The sequence below is a fragment of the Vipera berus genome (genome assembly GCF_964194415.1).
Source record: "Vipera berus genome assembly, chromosome: 1".
Taxonomy (NCBI): domain Eukaryota; kingdom Metazoa; phylum Chordata; class Lepidosauria; order Squamata; family Viperidae; genus Vipera; species Vipera berus.
This window is the reverse complement of record NC_138202.1, coordinates 269184300-269205375: the sequence shown is the minus strand read 5'-3', so window position 1 is coordinate 269205375 and position 21076 is coordinate 269184300. Positions and strand designations below refer to the sequence as shown.

Sequence of the window (21076 nt, the reverse complement as noted above, 5' to 3'; positions counted from 1 at the left end):
TGTTACATAGAAGAGCAATAACGTCAGGCCTTTGATCACATAGCCCCACCCAAACAGGCAGAGTCTGTAGTGTAAGACAAGCCAAATGAATAATTAATAAATACCGGTAGCAAGTGTATACCGGAGATCTTCATTGAAATGACACATCTATCATGCAGAAATGAGAGGCAACTTTAGCAAGCTTGTAATGAGGTGCAAAGATATGTTTTGAAAACCCCTGACAGATCCAGATTAATAGCTAGATGTTTCTAGGGGCTATTACAAATAGGATTCTTGCTACAGGATGATTTTTGAAGTATCCTGTTTGAGTGGTCCTTCTCCTGGATATCTCATAAATTTTCTTAGCGATCCTTATGGAAACATTCATAAAATTAATGTATCTGAAGACAATGAAAGACAGAATTAGGGTTTCCACGTATTCAACACTTCTCACTTTTTCAAGCCATAAATACTGAAAGGCTGTTTCACACACAGCTCTAGTTCAGCAACAACTACAACTTTATCCACTGTACTTACAGATCAAGGATTTCAAGCAACCAGGAAAAGCCTGTGCCCAAACTGATGATCACAATTATTTTTCAGTTTCTACGTGACATTAAGGAACCGAATGTACTTGTCCTTTTATACAACTTATAAGGGGTTGGGTTTTTTTGGGATACAAGTAGTCCTCCATTTAGAACCGGTCACTTAGTGACTGTTCAAAGTTACAACAGATGCCAAAAAAGGGATCACAGGATTCAAAGTTCTGACATCTGTCCTCAGTCATATGCATTTGGGGCACTCTGTAACCAACCTGCATTTATGGCTGTTTGCAGCATCCCGTTAACTGTAATTTTACATTTACTTCAGATTCCTGGCAGAAAAAACACCTTGTAGTGAACAATGGGTCTGCTTAACAATCATGTGTTTGCTTTATAACCACACTTGCTTAAAGACCACCACAAAATGAGTCATAAAATCTGGTGATCGTGTGGTGACCCACTTTACAACTATCACTGAAATTACAGGTTGTTAGTCATAAATCAAGGATAACTTGTAACTTTTCTTCAAATATTTTAGAAAATAATGTAAAATTTGCTATTACTAAGGAAACTCTAGAAATCTTAGGTATATGATATAAATGGATAACAGCTGATCAAAAGGGACTGTTGGCTAGTATTTTAGATCATTCTCCTATGAAGCTGATAAGAAATGAAAGATGTATAGAACTCTGACAGCAGATTCAGCTTTCCATTTAAATCCAGACCTGTTTCTTGAAATAATTCCAACTACATTTTATGTAGTCTGAGCTTCACACTCGTTTCCTTCCAGCATCACCATCCATGCTCTTATGCGTGCAGTTTTCTTTTAAAATGGCCCACTGTTAATATGGAATGCCTCTTTATACAGGATTGCCTGTATTTATTTTAAATCCCTGATATAGCTAGTAGGCCCAAAATAATGAACCCTATTTAAAGGAAGCAACTTTCATAAGCAGGTCTTGCAACCTCAATCTTAGAAGCCAAGTGACATCTTATTTGTTTTTTTGAAGGAGTGAAGGATTCAGTAAACTAAGTGGTGCTTTCAAACCCTAGTGTCAGTCAAGAAATCATTATGAAATGTCCCAGCACATGTCCTCTGAAAGAGCCTATTTCATTTCAGGACGATACATTCTTGACTGCTTCATGTTCACGTTTAGATATAATGACAGAGATCAGAATGGTTTTCGCTGAAATGCTCCTAACAGATATATATAGAGATGGTATATTCTCCTTTAGTGCAGAAGGTGATCCAAAAGTAAGACTTCCCAGAACAATCTCACTGGATAGAAACAAATCTTGGGATTAATATCCATTAAAGATGTTCTACCATTTAATTTTTAATATCAAACTAATGATGATATGGAGGACTAAACTTCAGACATCTGCCAGTAAAACCCTTTTACTATTGGTGACAAAAAGGACCATAAGCTCTCCCTGAAAAAGGACAGAAGCCCATTTTATTAATTAATGCAAATCCAAATATGGCGTCAGAAACAACTATAGTTGCATCCTAGAAAGTCACAAAGAGGTAATATGGTTAAGCAAACCTTGTCTGTGCCATCTCTTTAGTTTTGGTGTGCACCCCATCTAAGAGTTTGTCATCAAGTCTCAACCACGTTTTGCGATGGCTATAAGGGCTTTCATACTGCTGTTGCCAGAAACATATATATTCATTTAACTGGCTACTTGCTTCAGATTTAGCAACAGCATCAAGTGCAGAAGTCATGAAAGACTTCTTGTTTTATTCATGAGACAAGAGTCCTTGAAACAATCGGACTCTTGAATCTTGTCACATCAAGAGAATCAGAATCAAAGGTAGTTGATTCAGTTCAACCCTGTTCAATGCAAAAATGCAAATTAAAGCATATATCCAAGACACAATGCTGCCACTTGAATGCATTCAGTGAAGGGCTGCCTACCCCTTTTCAGGGTTCTATTGTTGAACTTTAAATAACAAATTTCCCCTCTATCGTTTAATAGAAATCTGCATCCCTTCTAGTTAAGCATATTATCCCAGATACTGCGCTCTGAAAAAACTGGGAAGACAATCTCTTTTGGGTGAAAGATTAACGAGTTATTTCAAAAGTGATGAATGCTATTTGCAAGGCTAAATACATCCAGCTTTTTCAGTTGCTCTTCAGAGATCAGAGTGAGTCAGAGTTCCCCTAATAAAGTAGAAGGGCTGGGTAAGACCTATTGTTGGTGAGACGTATTCCATACCTGTTGCCCTGGCTGTTTGGCTTCCTGAATGAGGTACTCCAGGTGGTGATTTCAGATGCTGTAGTAGTATATAGAGTTCTTGTGTGACTGAAACTCTCAAGTTTGCTGGCTGGGGAATTCTGGGAGTTGACGTACACAAGTCTTCAAGTTGGACACCTCTCCTCTAAAGCCTACCAGTGGTCTGAAACTGACCAATACTGCAAAGGTCTCTCAGGCCTTAATGTGAATTTGGGCTGACAAAGCCACTCTGGACTCTTTGCAGTTCAACTCTGCTTGGTGCTGAATCTTATGTTAAAGTAAGAACAGGGCCCTGCATTTTCATGGTGACAACAGACACTGAAGTGACCCTCATGTTATTTCTGTCATTATCTTACTGCAGAAATTAACTGCAGGATGCTTTGCACAGGCCTCTTACATACAACGCTGTGAACCTTTACCTGGACTAGTTTAAAACAGCCACAAACATAATCCACCACAATTTATTCTTTTAATAACATAAATCACAACCCCAAAACTTAACACCACAAAAATGGCATCATAGTCAATTGTTTAAAGTTTTATCAACATTCATTTGCTATGTACATTTACCCTGCAAAAGTGCAATCCAAAACTTTTTTCCCTTTTTGAGGAAAAAAGGCTTTTACTGACAAGACGCAAACAGGGTAAGCTGGATACCTCACAATGATTTGCCCTTGCATACCTCGTACAATTAAATCAGAAGAAAATTAAATTTGCTACATGTCTTCCTATCAAAAGAGCACATTGACAGAATCACCTGTTGCCTCAAATCTGGCTGTCAGGAATCCACTCACTTTAAATGATCAAATAAGCATCAGTCATACACTCTTTAAATGGAGTTAACAACGCCTGTGTTTGTTTGTGATCAAAGATTCTTTCAATCTGAATTGTAACACTATAAGCTTCTGTTTTTGTTTTTTTTTAGGAACATGTTTTCCTTTTTCTTCACAAAGGGTGGGAAAATGCAGGATTAACATTTAATATCTTCATTTTGTTATTTGTATGTGGAGGTGTGGTTACCCACATGGAACAAATGTCTGCCAGGTTATCAAATACAAATGCCACAGTGAAAAAGTTCTATCAAGTTTGAGAAAGGTCATTTGGACACAGGAAAAAAATTCAATAGATAGTCTTCCAAGGTGTACCTGTTTAAGAAGAAAAACAATTCAAAGATATAATGTTATGGCGGTGGCTGTGGAAAGAAATTTCTGCCAGATGCAGAACAGGATATGTCTCTCAGCAAAGTGAAATGGCTATATATATAAATGCACGTGGAGACAATAAGTGGCAGTTTCTAAAACAACTGTGGGAACTTAGAAAAAGATGCAGCTGCTTTAACATTTCAAAGAAAGCTATCCTGTTTACTCTCTAGCCCGCTGTGAAGCTCCTCTTTCAAAGTATTTGTACAACCCTATTTTATATGGTATTGCATTATATGCAATCATCAAGAAAGCTGAATTAATTCATATTTGTATATATCAAGAACCATTATCTTTGGGAGGTACTGATGATGTTAACCCACGATAGTTTTATACAATATGGATATCAACCTAATATCAGGTTGGCTTAAAAAAAATAATATGCTTTCTTTGATGAAAAAAAGAAATGCCTTTAAGATTTATATTAGGCATGTAAACAGCCCATAAATGCTTTTTGCTAATGAAACTGAACGTGCTTTTTTGTCCAATTCATTCAGTTTAGTTCCTACCTTCTCAATGTCTTGGTCATGTATCATTTAAGATTAATTGCACTTCTGCAAATGTCTTTTTAAAATGGCCATACACACAACGTACATTTCTGGAGACGTAATTTGAGCAGATGCTGAAATATAACCAATACATCCCACAGAACCTAATTTTCATACTGCCAGCTTCAATGAATACATGAAGTCCTCTAGGAGCAAAAGCTGCCTCCTTCTCTTTAGTATTGAAGGATACTAAATATCTGCAGGGGGACTGTGCACAAGAAACCATCCCTCTGTCTCTCTTACACACACACACCAACACGTGCTCAAGACTATGTGTTTTCTAAACTTCAAACATAGTATTTATTTGGCTTACATTGTTCTTGGTCTTAATATCTGTAATTCTGGATTTTGATTACTGTGCTGCTACTCTGTTTTTAGTACTACTCTCCTTAAATTTTGAATGACCAAGTTGATGAATACAGTACTACCTGTTAACCTAAAAAAAACCTGATGGCTATGGATATGAGCTTTCCTGGCAATCCACACTGAGTAAAGTAGAGAGGAGTAGTGATAGTCCCTATGAAATTTGTTACCGAGTAATGCCTGTCATATTTAACATTGTGTTCTATGCATGCAGGTTGTGGGTAATGCATGCACATAAATATGAGTTCATGGCTTCTATCATTCCTGTATAATTTAATGTCAATGAAATATATCAATTAGGAAGGAACTCTATGCCTCAGGCAGTGACATATATACAACTGTCAATGTTCATATCTTTACATGGCGACGGGAAAGAGCAACATGATTTGTAATCCAAATGAAATGCTAAATTGTACACGGCATGCAAATTAGAAAATAAACAGTATCGGAAAGGCCTCAATATAAAAGTCCAATTGAGTTGAAAAGTAAAATACTTCACTACTGTTCCCCTCTCTTGAATAATTACAACAATGTTAACAATAAATGTTTTTGGAAATTAGAATCCAAATATTTCAAATTCATGTGCAAGCTATGAAAACAGTTCGACAGTCTTGCAGGGCTGAAAGAAAACATAGTTCATCAGACCACGTATGATTGGATATCCATTTTATTATACTTTTGAAGCATGTGTGTCTTTTCATTCATGCCTGCCATGATCCCAATGCAGCATTTTCCTTTCAATAGGTTATTTTTGCTACACAATGTTTATTATCCAGTACAAAATTTGGAGTGATTAGATCCACCAAAACTCTACACAGCTTACACACACTAGAACAATGTTCCCCCAAATAACACTCTTCAGATAGGCTGAAACTAGTATTCCCAATTCTGTGAGTTATAGACCCAACACTGGAAACTACAAAGAAGAGAAAATTGCACTTAAAAATTGCATTTCTCTGTATATATATTTTTTCAAGGGCTACTTGATGGATGTTGCATCATGTTGAAGCACTGCTAATCTTCCCCCTCATCCAAATTACTCCTCCCCCCAGAACTGTTTTGAGCTAAGTAGCCCAGAACAATCATCCAAATTATAACTGAATGTTGTTGTTGCTACATTTCACAACAACTCTGGAAAAGAAAAGAGGTTTATACTGCCCACGCTGACCCATCGCATCATTGCAACAGACTCCAAATTATCACATGCAATATCCATAAAAAATCTAAAATAAAATTATATTGCAAAATCCTATCACAAATTTCTGATGTGACAGTTCATTTGTTCCTTGGTGCTGATCTACAGAAATTACATTTACCTGCTCATCTTTGGAAATAATGTTCAATAAAAACATTCCATTTTCAAGTAGATCATTTGTTTCTAATGTTGAAGAATTTGTGCTGAAAAACCAAATACCTAGACTACCAAATTTCAAGACTCAGCATTCACTTTTAACAAAAACTTTGCACATGTACAGATAAAGTAACTACAATACTGATAAAAGAACAATAATCACAAAACAATTATTTTGTTCTTAAATTTCTTCAGCTTTGATTTTGTATCTCTGAGGAGTGCAAAAAAAGAATCATTTCAATTATTTCACTTTTAATTTCTCATACATTAAAAGTTTTAAAAATTAAGTAAAAGTGCCATTTCAAAATAGGTACCAAATAGTGGGTTTAACCTGTTTCAATACGACTTATTTCAAGCTAGGTTTCAAAAGACATAAAATGAATTCCACAAGTCACGGGGCACAATGCACCTCACATGATAACATGTATCCAAAACAGCAGGGAGGTTCAAAATATTGAGGTCTATTATTCAATAAATTAGTGTAAGCAAGGGGTCCCCAACCTCCAGTCCATGGACAGGCACCAGTCCGCAGTATGCCAGCAAATGGACCGCACAAACAAGCAAAGCTCCATGCTCGGGATGCAGGCAATATTCAAAACCACACCCTCTCTGGTCCACGGAAAAACCTTTCTTATGGCACCAGTCCCTGGTGTCCAAAAAGTTGGGGACCTCTGGTGTAAGCCAATTACTAAGATCTTTAGCAGCTCTTTTGGACCAGCAACCCTTGTAATGAATCTTAAATATGCTAAAGTCTTTTAATTGATTCCTTGCCTGTTTATACACACGCCCATATCTGCACACATAAACTTGGAAGTATTTCTGCAGAATTTTTTCCAAATGATATGTGACCAACTAATAAAAACTGTTCTATAAACACCATTTAGTTTTAGAGAACACTTTTGAAATACTGTAAAGAAATTATTAGATATTTCAACCTATAGGAAAATTAATTCACAGGTAGGCACACTAATCTATCATCCTTCATTTAGTTTGAACATTGTTTACTATAACTGTACCAAGAGACAAGGGTTAATCACAATGAAAAACCAGCAACATTAAGTTGCAGATACCTCTCTTGATAACAGATTTTGTAATGAGTTTTGCTGTACTACTGAACACCCTAAGGTGACTTTAAAATGCTCGAGAAAAGCTCAAATAACACAACTTATTAAAATTGCAAGCTTGTTTTTTCATAGAAATTTCCCTGACTGTTTGAATTACAATGTTAGCGGAAACAGCATGATCTGTCAGTGAGAGTAACTATGATTATCAAATATATATCCCAGGAAGACACTATGCAAAAATAAAACAATTTTAACCAGTGCATTTTATGACATAGTATTACATTCATTTGTCAATGGTTAAGTTTATCTCAACAAACAGAGCGTCAAAATGTATTAACCAGCACTATTAATATTATCCTGATTTTGCTCCCAGGAATGATGTAAATTCATCATGGAGCAAAATATGAAGATAATCATTGGACAGAGGCACACACAAGGAAAATATCCTTGAAAAGCTGGCTGTACAACTACCCAGCATCCTTTCTTAGTTCATCTAAAATGTACAGATAGGATCTGCATACAAACTTGAAGTCTCCGGATTAACATTAAGCAAGGGAGAAGTTATGACACACATCCCCTTCCTCTTCCGTATGTTATATTAGGCCTTGAAATATATTAGAGTGCATGGAAAAAGGCAGTAGTAATGGGAGTGCTGCTTAGCATGGAACCACTTTCTATGCCCCCAACATCATCAACATCTGCTAAGAGTCTTTTCAGAACTGATTTTCAGGGCACACCCAAAGGCCTTAGGGATTACCTTATCACATAAGCAGAACTCGACTCCCATCATGCTGGATTTCACTCTTCATCTGGGCAGACCTACAATTTTCTTTCTTCTACACATTTATGAAAATCTGTTCATCTCGCTAACCTACAAGTTCTCCGTATCTTGAAGTCACTCTGTTTCATTTAACAATAAAGGGAAGAAATAGAATGGATTTTTCTCTCCAAGCTGGGTGAATGTACACAACTTTCCAGATGTGATGGAACATCTTTTTCAGAATACCTAGGCAGTGTAATTCCAACACATCTGGAAAAGAGCTAGGATAATATGAGATTTAGAGAGAAAAAAAGATGACGCTGCATCTCCAGCCTTCACTGAAATCATGGCAAGAGGACCTCTGTCTGAATGACACACATCTACACAGGAACACATGTACACAATCACGCAAAGCTGCTGCATTTCCTTTCAATTAGAAAAAAAGCCCCCCTCCCCTTCACAGAGCAGATCTTATAAAAGATATGTAAAATAAATGGAACAATACTCATAAAATAGCTATTACTATGGCAAAGCTTTTGTCAATAAGCCTCCAGAACTTTAAATGAAGAAAATGGCTTCACAAAATGATAGTCCAAGTTTCCGCAGTGTGGACACTGCTGAACGTTGCTGTATTCTGAGAAATACTGCATCCCAATACGTACATCTATAACAGGTTTTCCACAGTGTTTACAGTTGAGGCGAGCCTATAATGAAGGAGAGAAAAAAGAAGAGATTTTCAAAAATCTCATAATTGGCTTCCACTGTCCACCAAATCCTAGCATGCCTCTGTTTGTTTTATTCTTACTGAATATGCTTTGTGATTTCACCTGATGGGCCAATTCTTACTACAGTTTGTACTTGGGAAAGCTTGGCTGAAAAATAAAATGCGTAATATCAGTCTTCTATGTCTGTAGAATCAGCTATTTAGTTTCTATGTAAATTAAGAAACATGAATCAGTTACCTAGAGAGGATTGTTTTTTAAAATATCTAAATTTTATGCACAGATTTCATCTCTAGGTATATCAGATTTTTTTTTAATCCCATTTATATCCCGCCCTTCTCCGAAGACTCAGGGCGGCTTACAATCTAAAGCACAAATCAATGTGCTTAGCAATAGCCTTCATTCTATGTATATGCCTGCTTATTAGGGCTTTCGGGGGGCCCCCAAGCGGCATTATTACAAAGTCAGCTTATTGCCCCCAACAATCTGGGTCCTCATTTTACCTACCTCGGAAGGATGGAAGGCTGAGTCAACCTTGAGCCTGGTGGGACTCGAACCTGCACTAATTGCAGGCAGCTGGTGTTACTTAAGGAGGCATTAGCCCACTGCTCCACCAAGGATCTTGATAAAAATGGAAGGGAAGAATTAAATCTAGGAGGATTTGATTGATGTTTTTGATGCATTTAATCTTAGTGTCTAGCCAATACGACTCTGAAGTATCAAAACTGTTCCTCTTGGAGGGCATTTCCAGGAGATGGAACAGCATTGTACCACCTGTTGTGTAGTGAGTTCTTTGGAAGCAGGAAGCAAGACGAGAGGTTTCAAACAGGAACATTTCTTTATTGAGGCAAACAGGAACAGAACTGAATCAGAGGCTTCTGCGCAGCTAATTATACGGTTGGCCACTAGGCAGCGGCCAATAGGTTTAAAGGAACCCGTTCCCACCACAAATCATCCAATGATCTACTTGGAGACCGCATGTCTGGCTAGTCAGCAACCGTTACATAGACACCTCAATTGAGCAACCTTAAGCAGCATTCAAGACACGTGAAAGCAGTTCAAATAAAATTCCAATACATTACACCACCAGGCTTCATCTTTAATTAATTACAGTGCTATCTTCTCTATGTGTACATGCAATTCCACTCTACATACTCTTCAGTGAAGATGTACAGGATGCAGATAACATACCCATAAATTCTTCTTAATCACTAGCTGCAGTGCTCCGATAGTTACATGGGCTTCTCCTCATGACTGTGAATGGGAGCCAGTATTGAAGGAAGGATATTGTTGGAAAATGCCCAGCCAGGTAGAGGGAAGGCTCAAGCAGGGAATTAGCCTTGAATTATTGCACAGCTAGAAGAGATCCAGTTCTGACTCCCCTCACCTTGCCCCACAAGCTCCACAGAGCCTTAACTACCTTGTTCCCAAAGGAAGGCAAGCAAGATTCCTGTATTATTTAATTTAATTTAATTTAATTTATTAATATTTCTATACCGCCCTTCTCCCGAAGGACTCAGGGCGGTGTACAGGGCAAGAATAAAACACAGAGTTACAAAAATTAAAAGATAATTAAATACATGCCCATAAAAACAGTTGGTACATTAATAAAAACCCCAATAAAATGATAGTAAAAAAACCCACCAATCCCCCCTCAGGCCAGGCCGGCTTGTTCGAACAGGTATGTTTTCAGATCGCGGCGAAAGGAGCGAAGATCGGGCAGAATACAATAAAGTAGTTAGCTTGAACTCTATCCATGTGAATCTAATTGCTTGCACCTGACAGGTATTGCTGGCAGTGCACTTATGAGCTATGTGCTTTTGGAAGAGAAACAGCATCCACCAGAGAGACATGAATGTATCCTCATCCATGAAATAGTGTCTAGACGGCTATCACTATATCCCAGAGGCTTGCCAAGACCATGGAACATAATTTACTAAAATATGAACTATTTCATAATACTAACCTGACAACAAGGAGAGGCTGCTAGAATGTCGTACGTATACATGGTTCCCAGCTGATGCCAGCTTCCATCCCACCGAGATTTGCACTTTATGCAGATAATTTTATGAACCCCTTCTAAACAGTCTACACAAACAGCATATAGGTGCATAAGCCTTCCTGTGGAGAGAGATTCGTAAAAACAGGTTATATCAAATGTATCACAAAATTAACACATTAACAACATCGTGAATGGCATTTTTATTGGAAAATGCAAGAAATGAAGCATGCATTCAGCAACCATTATGTTTCTAGCCATCTTCTGTGCAAATACCATTAAAGGGGAAAGTCTATTTTATTCAGAATTACATTTCTAACTTCAAATGCAAATTATTCTTTCATTATTAGTTTAATCTAATGCTAACAGTCCACAGTCAATCGATACTAGTTAGCTTCCAAATAGAGTGTTGTTGGAGTTTAGGTTGTAAAATTTAGTCTTTAAAAATTCAAAATTGATTTTAATTAAACTACAAATTAACTGTACTAAAACTAACACATGATTAGGTATGAGCAGCTCATTTGTCACATCAGAATGAACAAGACAAGCATTCTAATTTTCAGTTCAACTAAGAAGCTTAACAAATAACTTTAGAGAATTACTACTGTATTATAGAGTTACTCTCAGCTGCATATCACATGCTTCAGAGAGGGCATGAGCTCTATGCTACTTTAAATTCATAATAGATGTTTGCTTTCGTGTGCAAAGCAAAAGTAGAACCCACAGGTTAATTAGGCATCTCCATATATTTAATTTCCTTCCAGTTATTATTTCATAAACGTTTATACATTTGAATAAAAGTCACATATATCTTTTTTGGGCAAAAGAATGTATCACACAAGTTCTTTATGCAGAGAAGTCAGGAAAAACAGATTCTTCTCAACAGGAAATTCAGGCTTTTTCAAACCACAAAGTCCCTGCTCTAACTCACTTTCATGAAGGAGTTCAAACTGCTGCATGAATACATTTGCACACTCTGCATAAATATAGAAAAGATTCCAGTATGAAAGCAGGAAGGTAGAGTTGTTTCTATAGCAATTGCGCTTAACTCATACAATATAAGAAAACAAACTTCCTATGTATTTGTTTAGGGTAGGGGTCGGCAACCTGAAAAAGGAAAAGAGCCACTGGGAACCGGTTCCATCACACATTAAAAAAAAGTGGGAGCCGCATGTGTGTGTCAATGCACGCGCATGCGCAAAAAAATGTTTTGCGCATGCACAAAACGGGTTTTTCTTGCGCATGCGCGGACGCGCGCGGTTGCCATTTTTTAAAATGTGTGATGGAACCAGTTCCCGGTTGCGCGACGGCGACGGCCCGTCTGCAAAGCTGCCGCTTTCGGCAGCCTGCAAATGTGCCGCGGCAGCTTTCTCAAAGAGCGGCGCCGCTGCCCATTCCGAGAGGTGCGCGCGCACCTCTCCGAATGACCGTAGGTGTGCACGCACCTCCCCAAACGTTGGCAGGTCTCCGGACGGCGGCGGCTTGGGAGAGGAGCGCGCGCACTCTCCAAACCACCGCCATCCCGTTTGCACAGCTGCCGTGTTCGTCAATGTTTGACGAACGCGGCAGGTCTCCGGACGGGATGGCGGCGGTTTGGCGAGTGCGCACGCACTCTCCAAACCGCCGCCATCCCATTTGCACAGCTGCCGTGTTCATCAATGTTTGACGAACGCGGCAGGTCTCCGGATGGGATGGCGGCGGTTTGGCAAGTGCGCGCGCACTCTCCAAACCGCCGCCATCCCGTTTGCACAGCTGCCGTGTTCATCAATGTTTGACGAACGCGGCAGGTCTCCAGACGGGACGGCGGCGGCTTGGAGAGGTGCGCGCGCACCTCCGCCCTTCGGAAAGGTGCGCGCGCACCTCTCGGAACGGGCGGTGCCACTCTCCATTTGGAGAGGTGCGCGCGCACCACTGCCCGTTCGAAGAGGTGCACGTGCACCGGGCGGCTGGGAGCCGCAGGAGACGGCTCAAAGAGCCGCATGCGGCTCCGGAGCCGCGGGTTGCCGACCCGTGGTTTAGGGGAAGCTCTCCATTTCATGCAGCTTTTCACCTGAACAAATACCAGAAAATATGAAATAACTGTCTCATCAGAGGTCGATACTGGCTGGCCCAATTTAGTACTTATCTGAATCTTATATGGTGCTAATCCATAGTTTAGTTATTATTGGACCAAATCACAGTTCACAGCTTATGTCAAAGTTTACAAACTGACTGGATTAATAAAACAAACAAATATACAGGTATACTGTATGTTTTGTTTGGTTTTAGCATAATATTGTGTGAGTCCAAACACACTATTCTAATCCTTATAGGTTGACTAAGAACAAGCTCATTATCCTTTCCCCTGGTTTATAAATCATCTCATCCATTTTTAACTTACAATAATTGTTTATTGAGTAAGCAATAGTAAATACTAATTTCCAAGCTAATTTTCAAAACTCTTTAAACTTCTTATTCCTTAACCCAGTTTATTCTCAACCAAGTTTCATGTGACATCCGAATCATGGGAGCTACAGTATACAAATTACCAGGTATGGAATGGAGGCAGGAATCACATGGAAGGACAATGCAATGTGAGCCTGTAGTATTTTTGTACTCTTCAAACTTTGATTTGTAACTACCTGATAGGGGAATCAGATATCATTCTACTCTGCCCAACAGTTGGGATCACCTACCTGTATAGCTATTTAGCATGACTATATTCCAGTTCTTCATCTATTCCTACTCCTGTAATTTTTACTTCTCTCCCTGCTAGATAAGTTGAGAAATAATTTTACAGTGTCCCCCCTTATTTATATATATACAAATTTATATATTTATAAATTCATGTAGTTGTATATATAAAACATTTGTAATTAATTTGGGAAATTTCCTTGGGCCTCAATATTTTGCTTCTAGATTAAATTTCCCACATTTAAGAGTGATCAGAATGGCTTCTTTAAAATCATACTGAGAAAGGATAGGGCTGCTAGATCTGGAGAGCAAGCAGTCAGATTACCACTAGACCAGCGATAGGCAACCTTGGCTCTTTTATGACTTGTGGACTTCAACTCCCAGAATTCCTGAGCCAGCCACGCTGAGGGGACAGGGAGATGTTTCCATGCTGAGTTATGCTGGCTCAGGAATTCTGGGAATTGAAGTCCACTAGTCATAAAAGAGCCAAGGTTGCCTACCCCTGCACTAGACAAAAACAAAGAGGGTAACATCCCAATTATACCTCCCAGATTCTTGCAGTTCAGAACCAGTAGCATTTAATTATGCTCAAATAAGAATTTTTAAATGACTCTTTAGGAATATGCATTTGGGAACTAAAGCCTCTAAATACCCAGAAGCCCCAAAATCCATATTTAAGCAACCTCAGGGCGATAAGATGAAGGACAGGAAGTAAAGTTAGTCCCCGATTTACAATCATTCATTTAACAACCATTCAAGGTTACAATGGCACTGAAAAAAATGACTTATGATTGGTCCTCACGCTTAAGACCAACTGCAGCATCCCAATGGTCACATGATCAACCTTTAGGTGTTTTGCAACCTGCATGAATTTATGACCGTTGCAGTGTCCAAGGGTCATTAGATCACCACTTGCGAAGCTTCCAACTGCAGTTAATGGAGGAAGGCAGATTCATTTAACAACTATATGATTCACTTAACAACTCACTTAAGAACTACCAACAGAAATTCTGGTCCAAATAAGTCAAGGACTATCTATAAAAACAACTGCTGCTGCTGCACTGTTTATGAAGTCTGTCTTTCAAAGGAGTCAAAAAAGGTGTTTTTATTAAATATATAATCTCACTAACTCGGTTGTAATCAATGTAATACTATAAAAAATGAACAAGGGCTGGTATGGTTCTACTGGCAACTATGTAAGTATCAAAACAGCTCATACAGTTGTCAGAACAAAAAGTGTAATCTCAGTAGCGAAACAGCTTGTTGAATGAATTGCATGAGCATAATTAAATATTGGCCTGAACGTTTCCACAAGGATAATTTGTGCACTATCAGAAGGGCACAACTGGATTATGTAATCTTGACTGTTTGGTATATTTTTTTAAGGAAAACTCTCAGCAGGTGATAAGTTTCTAAAAATTCTGCAATGCTCTTTTAAAAATACAACCATATCAAGAAATGCAAAACATAATGAGAATAGAATAGAATAGAATAGAATAGAATAGAATAGAATAGAATAGAATAGAATAGAATAGAATAGAATAGAATAGAATAGAATAGAATAGAATAGAATAGAATAGAATAGAATAGAATAGAATAGAATAGAATAGAATAGTTGGAAGGGACCTTCAAGGTCTTCTAGTCCAACCCCCTGCTCAGGCAGGAAACCCTATATCGTTTCAGACAAATGGTTGTCCAATCTCTTCTTAAAAACTTCCAGTGTTGGAGCATTCACATTTACATTTTATTTTATTTTTTTTTTATTTTAATCCCATTTATATCCCGCCCTTCTCCGAAGACTCAGGGCGGCTTACAAGCTTAGCTTTGACTCTAATATATTGGCTATTGCAAATAAACAGCTGATAACAAGAAAATATTTGAACACTATGCACATTATTTGTAGTCATCTTATACCTCTGCAATGACCAAGTACAATCATGCCAGTCAGCATTTTTCACACCCATTATAACCAAACCATGACTGTGCTTTGTTTTTAAGGGGTTTTTTTCTGGCTTTTCTTTTTTAAAAAATACTGCTTCTAAGCTACAAAATAGGCTTATTTTAGAACTTAGCATTTGTTTTGATGATTTATTACCAACAGCAGAAGAAAACATAAATTAAGTCTTATACAGTTAAATAGCCAATTATGCAATTTGGGCTACAATCCACATTATTACTGTTCTTCTTATCCAAGAGCGGTAGACAAAATAAACTTTTAAAACTATTAAGTAAAAAGAGCAACAATACAAACATCAACCACAAAAAACCTTAAAATAAATCAAATACAGTCATTTAAAAACAAAGATGATTTGGAAAAAAAATATTCAAAGACAGTGTGGTCTTGGAACTATTACTATGACTTACTGCAATGGGCAAATACAGAGAAGATGTACATACCATGCTAAATTCTAATGTGTATGATTTGAGATGAATGAGCACTCTTAGCCACCGGAGTTGCAAACCATCAATGCAAAGGATGAGCCGTCTTAATATGGTGGGACTCTATATGTTGCAAAGTAAGTAAGGCTGAGTTTTGGAAGAGGATCTGCATTTCTAAATTGTGTCTAAATTGTGTAGGCTTATCATACAGTTTTGTATTTTACCACTTTAAAATAGTAAAATATGTTTTCAGTTTTCAGCCATCATGCCCAATGAAGACAGCAAAAGAGAGATTTGAAATTCAACTCTCTTGATTTATGGCTTATCAGGCAATCAGCTCATTCATTGTGAATCCACCATCAATCTTGCCTCATTTATCTTCTGGTGGGTTGCACTGAGTTCTGGATTTGCATTACGAGAATAAGTCACGGTCAGTGATGGACCATATTTACCTCCCATTTTAGCAAACCCAAACTCTAAAGTTAGGTTTAATGTCAATTTTATTTAGCAGAAATAAGCCACTATTGTAAATTTGTTTGTTTGTTTTTTATTATATTTTTATACCGCCCTTCTCCCGAAGGACTCAGGGCGGTGTACAGGGCAATAAATATAAAAAGCGGAATACAAAAGTTAAAAAACGATTAAATTACAATGTTAGGTTGTTTTATTTCAATTAATAACATATTAATTTTAATTTTATCATCAAAATCAAATGTTTATCAATTTAATTTTATTAATTTTAATGACCTAATTTATGCAGCACTTCTCTTAATTCTTCTCATCTAATCCTTTTCTTCCTCTAAACCCAGAATATACCAACAATCTTAGAGAGGTTTCTAATCGTAATACCTTTCTAGGCTGATTGCTTTTGTCTCTACAAACCTCTTATCAGAAAACTTCCTAACACAGCAAGCTTCAATAATGTAAAAGTAGTATCACAGTTCTCAACTTACAACCATTCATTTAGTTTGAAGTTACACCTGCACTGAAAAAAGTTACTTACAGCCGGTCTTCACTCTTATGACTGTCACAGCTGTCATGTGATCAAAATTCGGCCACTTGACAAGTGGTATGTATTCATGACAGTTGCACTGTCCCAGGGCCATGTGATCATCATTTGTAACTCTCCCAGCCAACTTCCGACGAAGTGGGGGAAAAACAGATTTGGTTAATGAGCATATGATTCACTAAACAATTGCGGCGATTTGCTTAACAACGGTGGTAAAATGGGGCAAAACTCACTTAGCAACTGTCTAGTTGGGAATAGAAATTTTGGGCTCAATCACAGTCCTAAGTTGAAGATTACCTGTACGTTACAGGTAGTCCTCCATTTATGACAACTGGAACCTTAATTTCCATTGCTAAGCAAGATCTCTATTAAGTGAGTCATGACCAATTTTAGTGACTTTTTTGCCACAGTTGTTAAATGAACCATTTCAGTTGTTAAGGGAATCGCATGGTCATTAAGTGAACCTGGCTTCCCCTCTTGACTCTGCTTGCAAGATGTTGGCTGAAAAGGTTATAAATGGCCCCAACACACTTTAACTGTGGTAAATACTTGCCATTTGCCAAGTGCCCAATTTTTGATCACATGACCACAGGGATACTGCAACAGTCATTAAGTGCAAGTTGTAAGTCACTTTTTTGCAGTGCTGTTGTAATTTTGAACAGTCACTGAACAAATTGTTGCAAATCAAGGACTACCTCTATCCAAACGCATTAATCTAAAATCCAAAATATGTTTCTTGTAAGCAAATGCAAAAGGAGATAATTTAGAATACTGAAGAAATACAAATTTTTTCCCCCAGCATATTTTTTCTTCCTAAATTCCAAGGTTGTGCCAGTAAATGTAAGCACATTATGGATCGGAAACATTGGCAGCTGACAAAAACAAAAGAAAACAAGCTGAATTACCTACAGCACTTTTTTACACAATTTCTCTGCTACTCACATATTCTTTGCTAAAAGTATATTTCTTCTGCCAAGTTATTTTCACACAGAAGGGACAGTTGAAATTTTATTAAGCTTTTATTATGGCCTGTTTTACTTACACTAGCCTTCATCAATCTGAGCATCCTCACGTTGTATGAATATTTCCATACAAACATTTTTCAGCAATAGCCTTGCTGGCTGGGAATACAGAAATCCATTCTCTGCATTTGATAATAATGCACAGAATGGAAAAGGCTACTGTAGACTGCCTTCCAAAAATGCAAGATATTAATAGACATTATAGACTTCAGTTATACAATTTAAGAAATGGCCAATAAATTTAATAAATAAATAAACAAATGAAACAAAAATAAAAGAAACCTGTACCTTGAAGGTGACAGGGAACATCATACTCAATTTCATCATGTCTTGATGGGCTAAGAAACAAGGTTCCATCCACCAGTGGAAACTGTTCAAATACAGGCAATGCTCTATGGCATAACGCACAGTTGACAACATTTCGGTGACTGGCACTGAGTGCTGCAAGAATGAATTTCCGTAAATCTTCTCCTTGACCCACTTGGGCATCATCCTCCATACGGACATGGAAAGTGTTCAGTTTATGCCTAGGTATGTGAGTAAGGAGTTCAGATAGATCAAGCCTTCTCAAAAATTGTACTGGAGCATCAAAATGTCCCAATCTATGTGCTTGTAATCCAGATGTCCCATAATCAAAGTGAGCATTCCTAAATATACCACTATTGGCCATATTCTTTCTATGAGGTTCTAAATGAATGGCATTCTTCAAAAATTCTCCTAAATATCGCGAAGAGCGGGGGCCACTGAAATGGGTGGGGGCAAGAACAGAATAACCTGCTGGGGGAGACTGCCCAGGAGAACCGCAGGGAGAACGGACTGCATAACTACTGCTAGCAATGCCTTTCTCTTGAGAGTTTTGTCTGTCCATTGAATGCCGTCGTTGGAGATCATGGTTTAAACCTTTCAGTGGTTTGTTAGCAGACCTGCACTTTTTAAGATCTTCTGAAGACTCCGATGTTGTTCTTCCACTGCTTTTTTCAGACACAGATTTTTTCTTCTTTTCGTCTTGCATTCGTTTTACTTGGTACCAATCTGTGTCTTTTTTTAAATGGCCTTGCCCACATCGACATGAACAAAAACGGAAGGCAAGATCATATCCTTTCTTGGTCCACATATTTTGCCGACACTGTTTCTCGTTCCAACTCCTTGCTCTCCCAATGCAATTAAATTGAGCCAAAATGCTGCTCTCCCATTCGTAAAAACACTGAAGATGCATCCAAGTGCTGAAGGGACAATGCTCGTTGTTGCAAACAACTTTCTGGTAGTCATCTTTTTCTAGGTCAACGGACCGTCCAAAGCTACACAACAGTGGTGTAGCACAAGGTGCTTCTGTGGAATGCAGAAGAGATAGATGGATGAGCTATATGATTCAAAATTAACTACTTGCAATCTTTATTTTATTATATAAGAGCTATGCTAAGCTACAATCCAGGAGTTCTAAGCACATATGCAGTTCTATGTACATTTAAACCATGCTGTGAACTGAGATTCCATATGTCACTAGTATTTTCCTTTATAAATGAGCAGAGTAAGCCTAATGGATTGACCCTTTATTTGATTGTTCACAACACCTAAAAACTTTATAAGACACCAGGGTATATGATGCCGTACATTTTGTTTGAAAGACAAAGTTTGAATTTATGACATCTGTTTATTTGTTTAAGTTATTACTTATAACATGGATTAGACATCTCTTACTACAACGTTTTCAGAACAAATCATAACTAGAATATATATTAAACTTTTTAATTAACAGCAATAAAGTATTTAACATATTGTTGCCTAGATATGTGTTTTTAAAACAATAGTATAGATCTGCACTTATTTCTAGTAATTGCAAGTTTGTAGTATTTTTCAGTATCAAGCCAAAAATTAGTTACCTGTGACATTAATTTAATATTAATATTGTATTCTATGAAAAAGGTATTGTTGTGATGTGGATGATTCAAAGAATATTAATCTGCATTTATTTAAGACAAGTCTGCCAACATGTAAACATCTTTCAAAACTGCATTTCTTTAAAAAAAATTGATTCCAGAGACAAAAATTCAAATGGTCTTTGATATGTTTGAGGAACTTCAATAATTGTTATGGTTGAGAAATACACTTGATTAACAACAATTTCTAACTCCAAAGTCTTAGTAGGTTAGCTTTCAGAAATTTAAATCTTCTGACATGGAGAAAGAGATATTTCTAGAGAGAATGATAGAAATTAAGCTATAAACCTAATATTTGAAAGCATAATCAATTGTTACCAGATTTCTGGTAACAATATGTGAATACCAGAGCAATAAAACGAGAATCAATTATCCACGTATATTTGGAATGTTTTGATTGGAAAACCCATATTTTCTTTTTTCATACTTAATTACTAGTGAATTCCAAAACATAATTACCAAGAATAATCACCTGCACAAATTATTGTGGGGCATATGAATCTAAAGTAATAATAAATCCTATTTTCATGTTTTTGATTAGAAATAAAGATGATCCTCTCCACACTGAAACAATCATTAATAAATACATTAAAAAATAGCAGTACAAGAACAAAGTCTTATTTGATAATAACTGGAATACTGACAGACTGGATCATTATATCAAAATCTCATTTTTATTATTATTATTGTTGTTGTTGTTGAATTTTATATTAAGATCAAACAACACTGACCCACACTGGAGTTATTTAAGTTAATAAAAGTTAACTGCCATCAGTCAAGTCAACCAAGCAACATAATTTTTTTTATTTTATATTCACATATATTAACCCTCAGAGCCAATGTGAAACAATGATCAAATGAAGAACATTCAAGTCTAAAATGAGTTTTTCTTTCAAAATACCATTTTGGACAACCATTCTCCAATTTGAAGCAATAAATGCTTTGCGGTTCATTTAGCAGTTACACATATAAAATTGGTCTGTAATTAAATGGACAATTATGATTCTTTTTATTAAAAATTGGAAGAATACAATACTTGTATTTACCCTTTAAAAAGCCAGCCAGATGAATTAAGGTATTTAAAATCCTTAGAATGATTAATCTGCCATACAGAATTAACATGTTTAGCCAGACAACTGCCTATTTTAATGATTAAAATTAAAATTGCTTGTAAAATAAGATATTCCATTTATAGAATTAACTGATTCTCATCTGCTCGCTCATGCATAAACTATTCACAAAAAGAAACATACAACGTACAAGCTTCCTTTCTTCCAACAGAACAGTAAAA

At 37.1% G+C, this 21076-nt stretch overlaps 1 protein-coding gene across 2 annotated transcripts in view; it reads right to left on the bottom strand.

Moving 5' to 3' along the window:
• Positions 1–21076, bottom strand: part of HECA (hdc homolog, cell cycle regulator) — a 41560-nt gene that overhangs the window by 7414 nt on the left and 13070 nt on the right. The window contains exons 2-4 of one of the 2 annotated variants that reach the window (XM_081328273.1): positions 18137–19177; positions 10733–10887; positions 8707–8748 (exon numbers count right to left, since the gene is read on the bottom strand). In XM_081328273.1, the coding sequence (XP_081184399.1) occupies positions 8707–8748; positions 10733–10887; positions 18137–19177 (1238 nt within the window). Of the gene's footprint in view, positions 1–5518; positions 8749–10732; positions 10888–18136; positions 19178–21076 lie in introns of those variants that run through there. The other variant, XM_081328272.1, reaches the window with a different exon arrangement.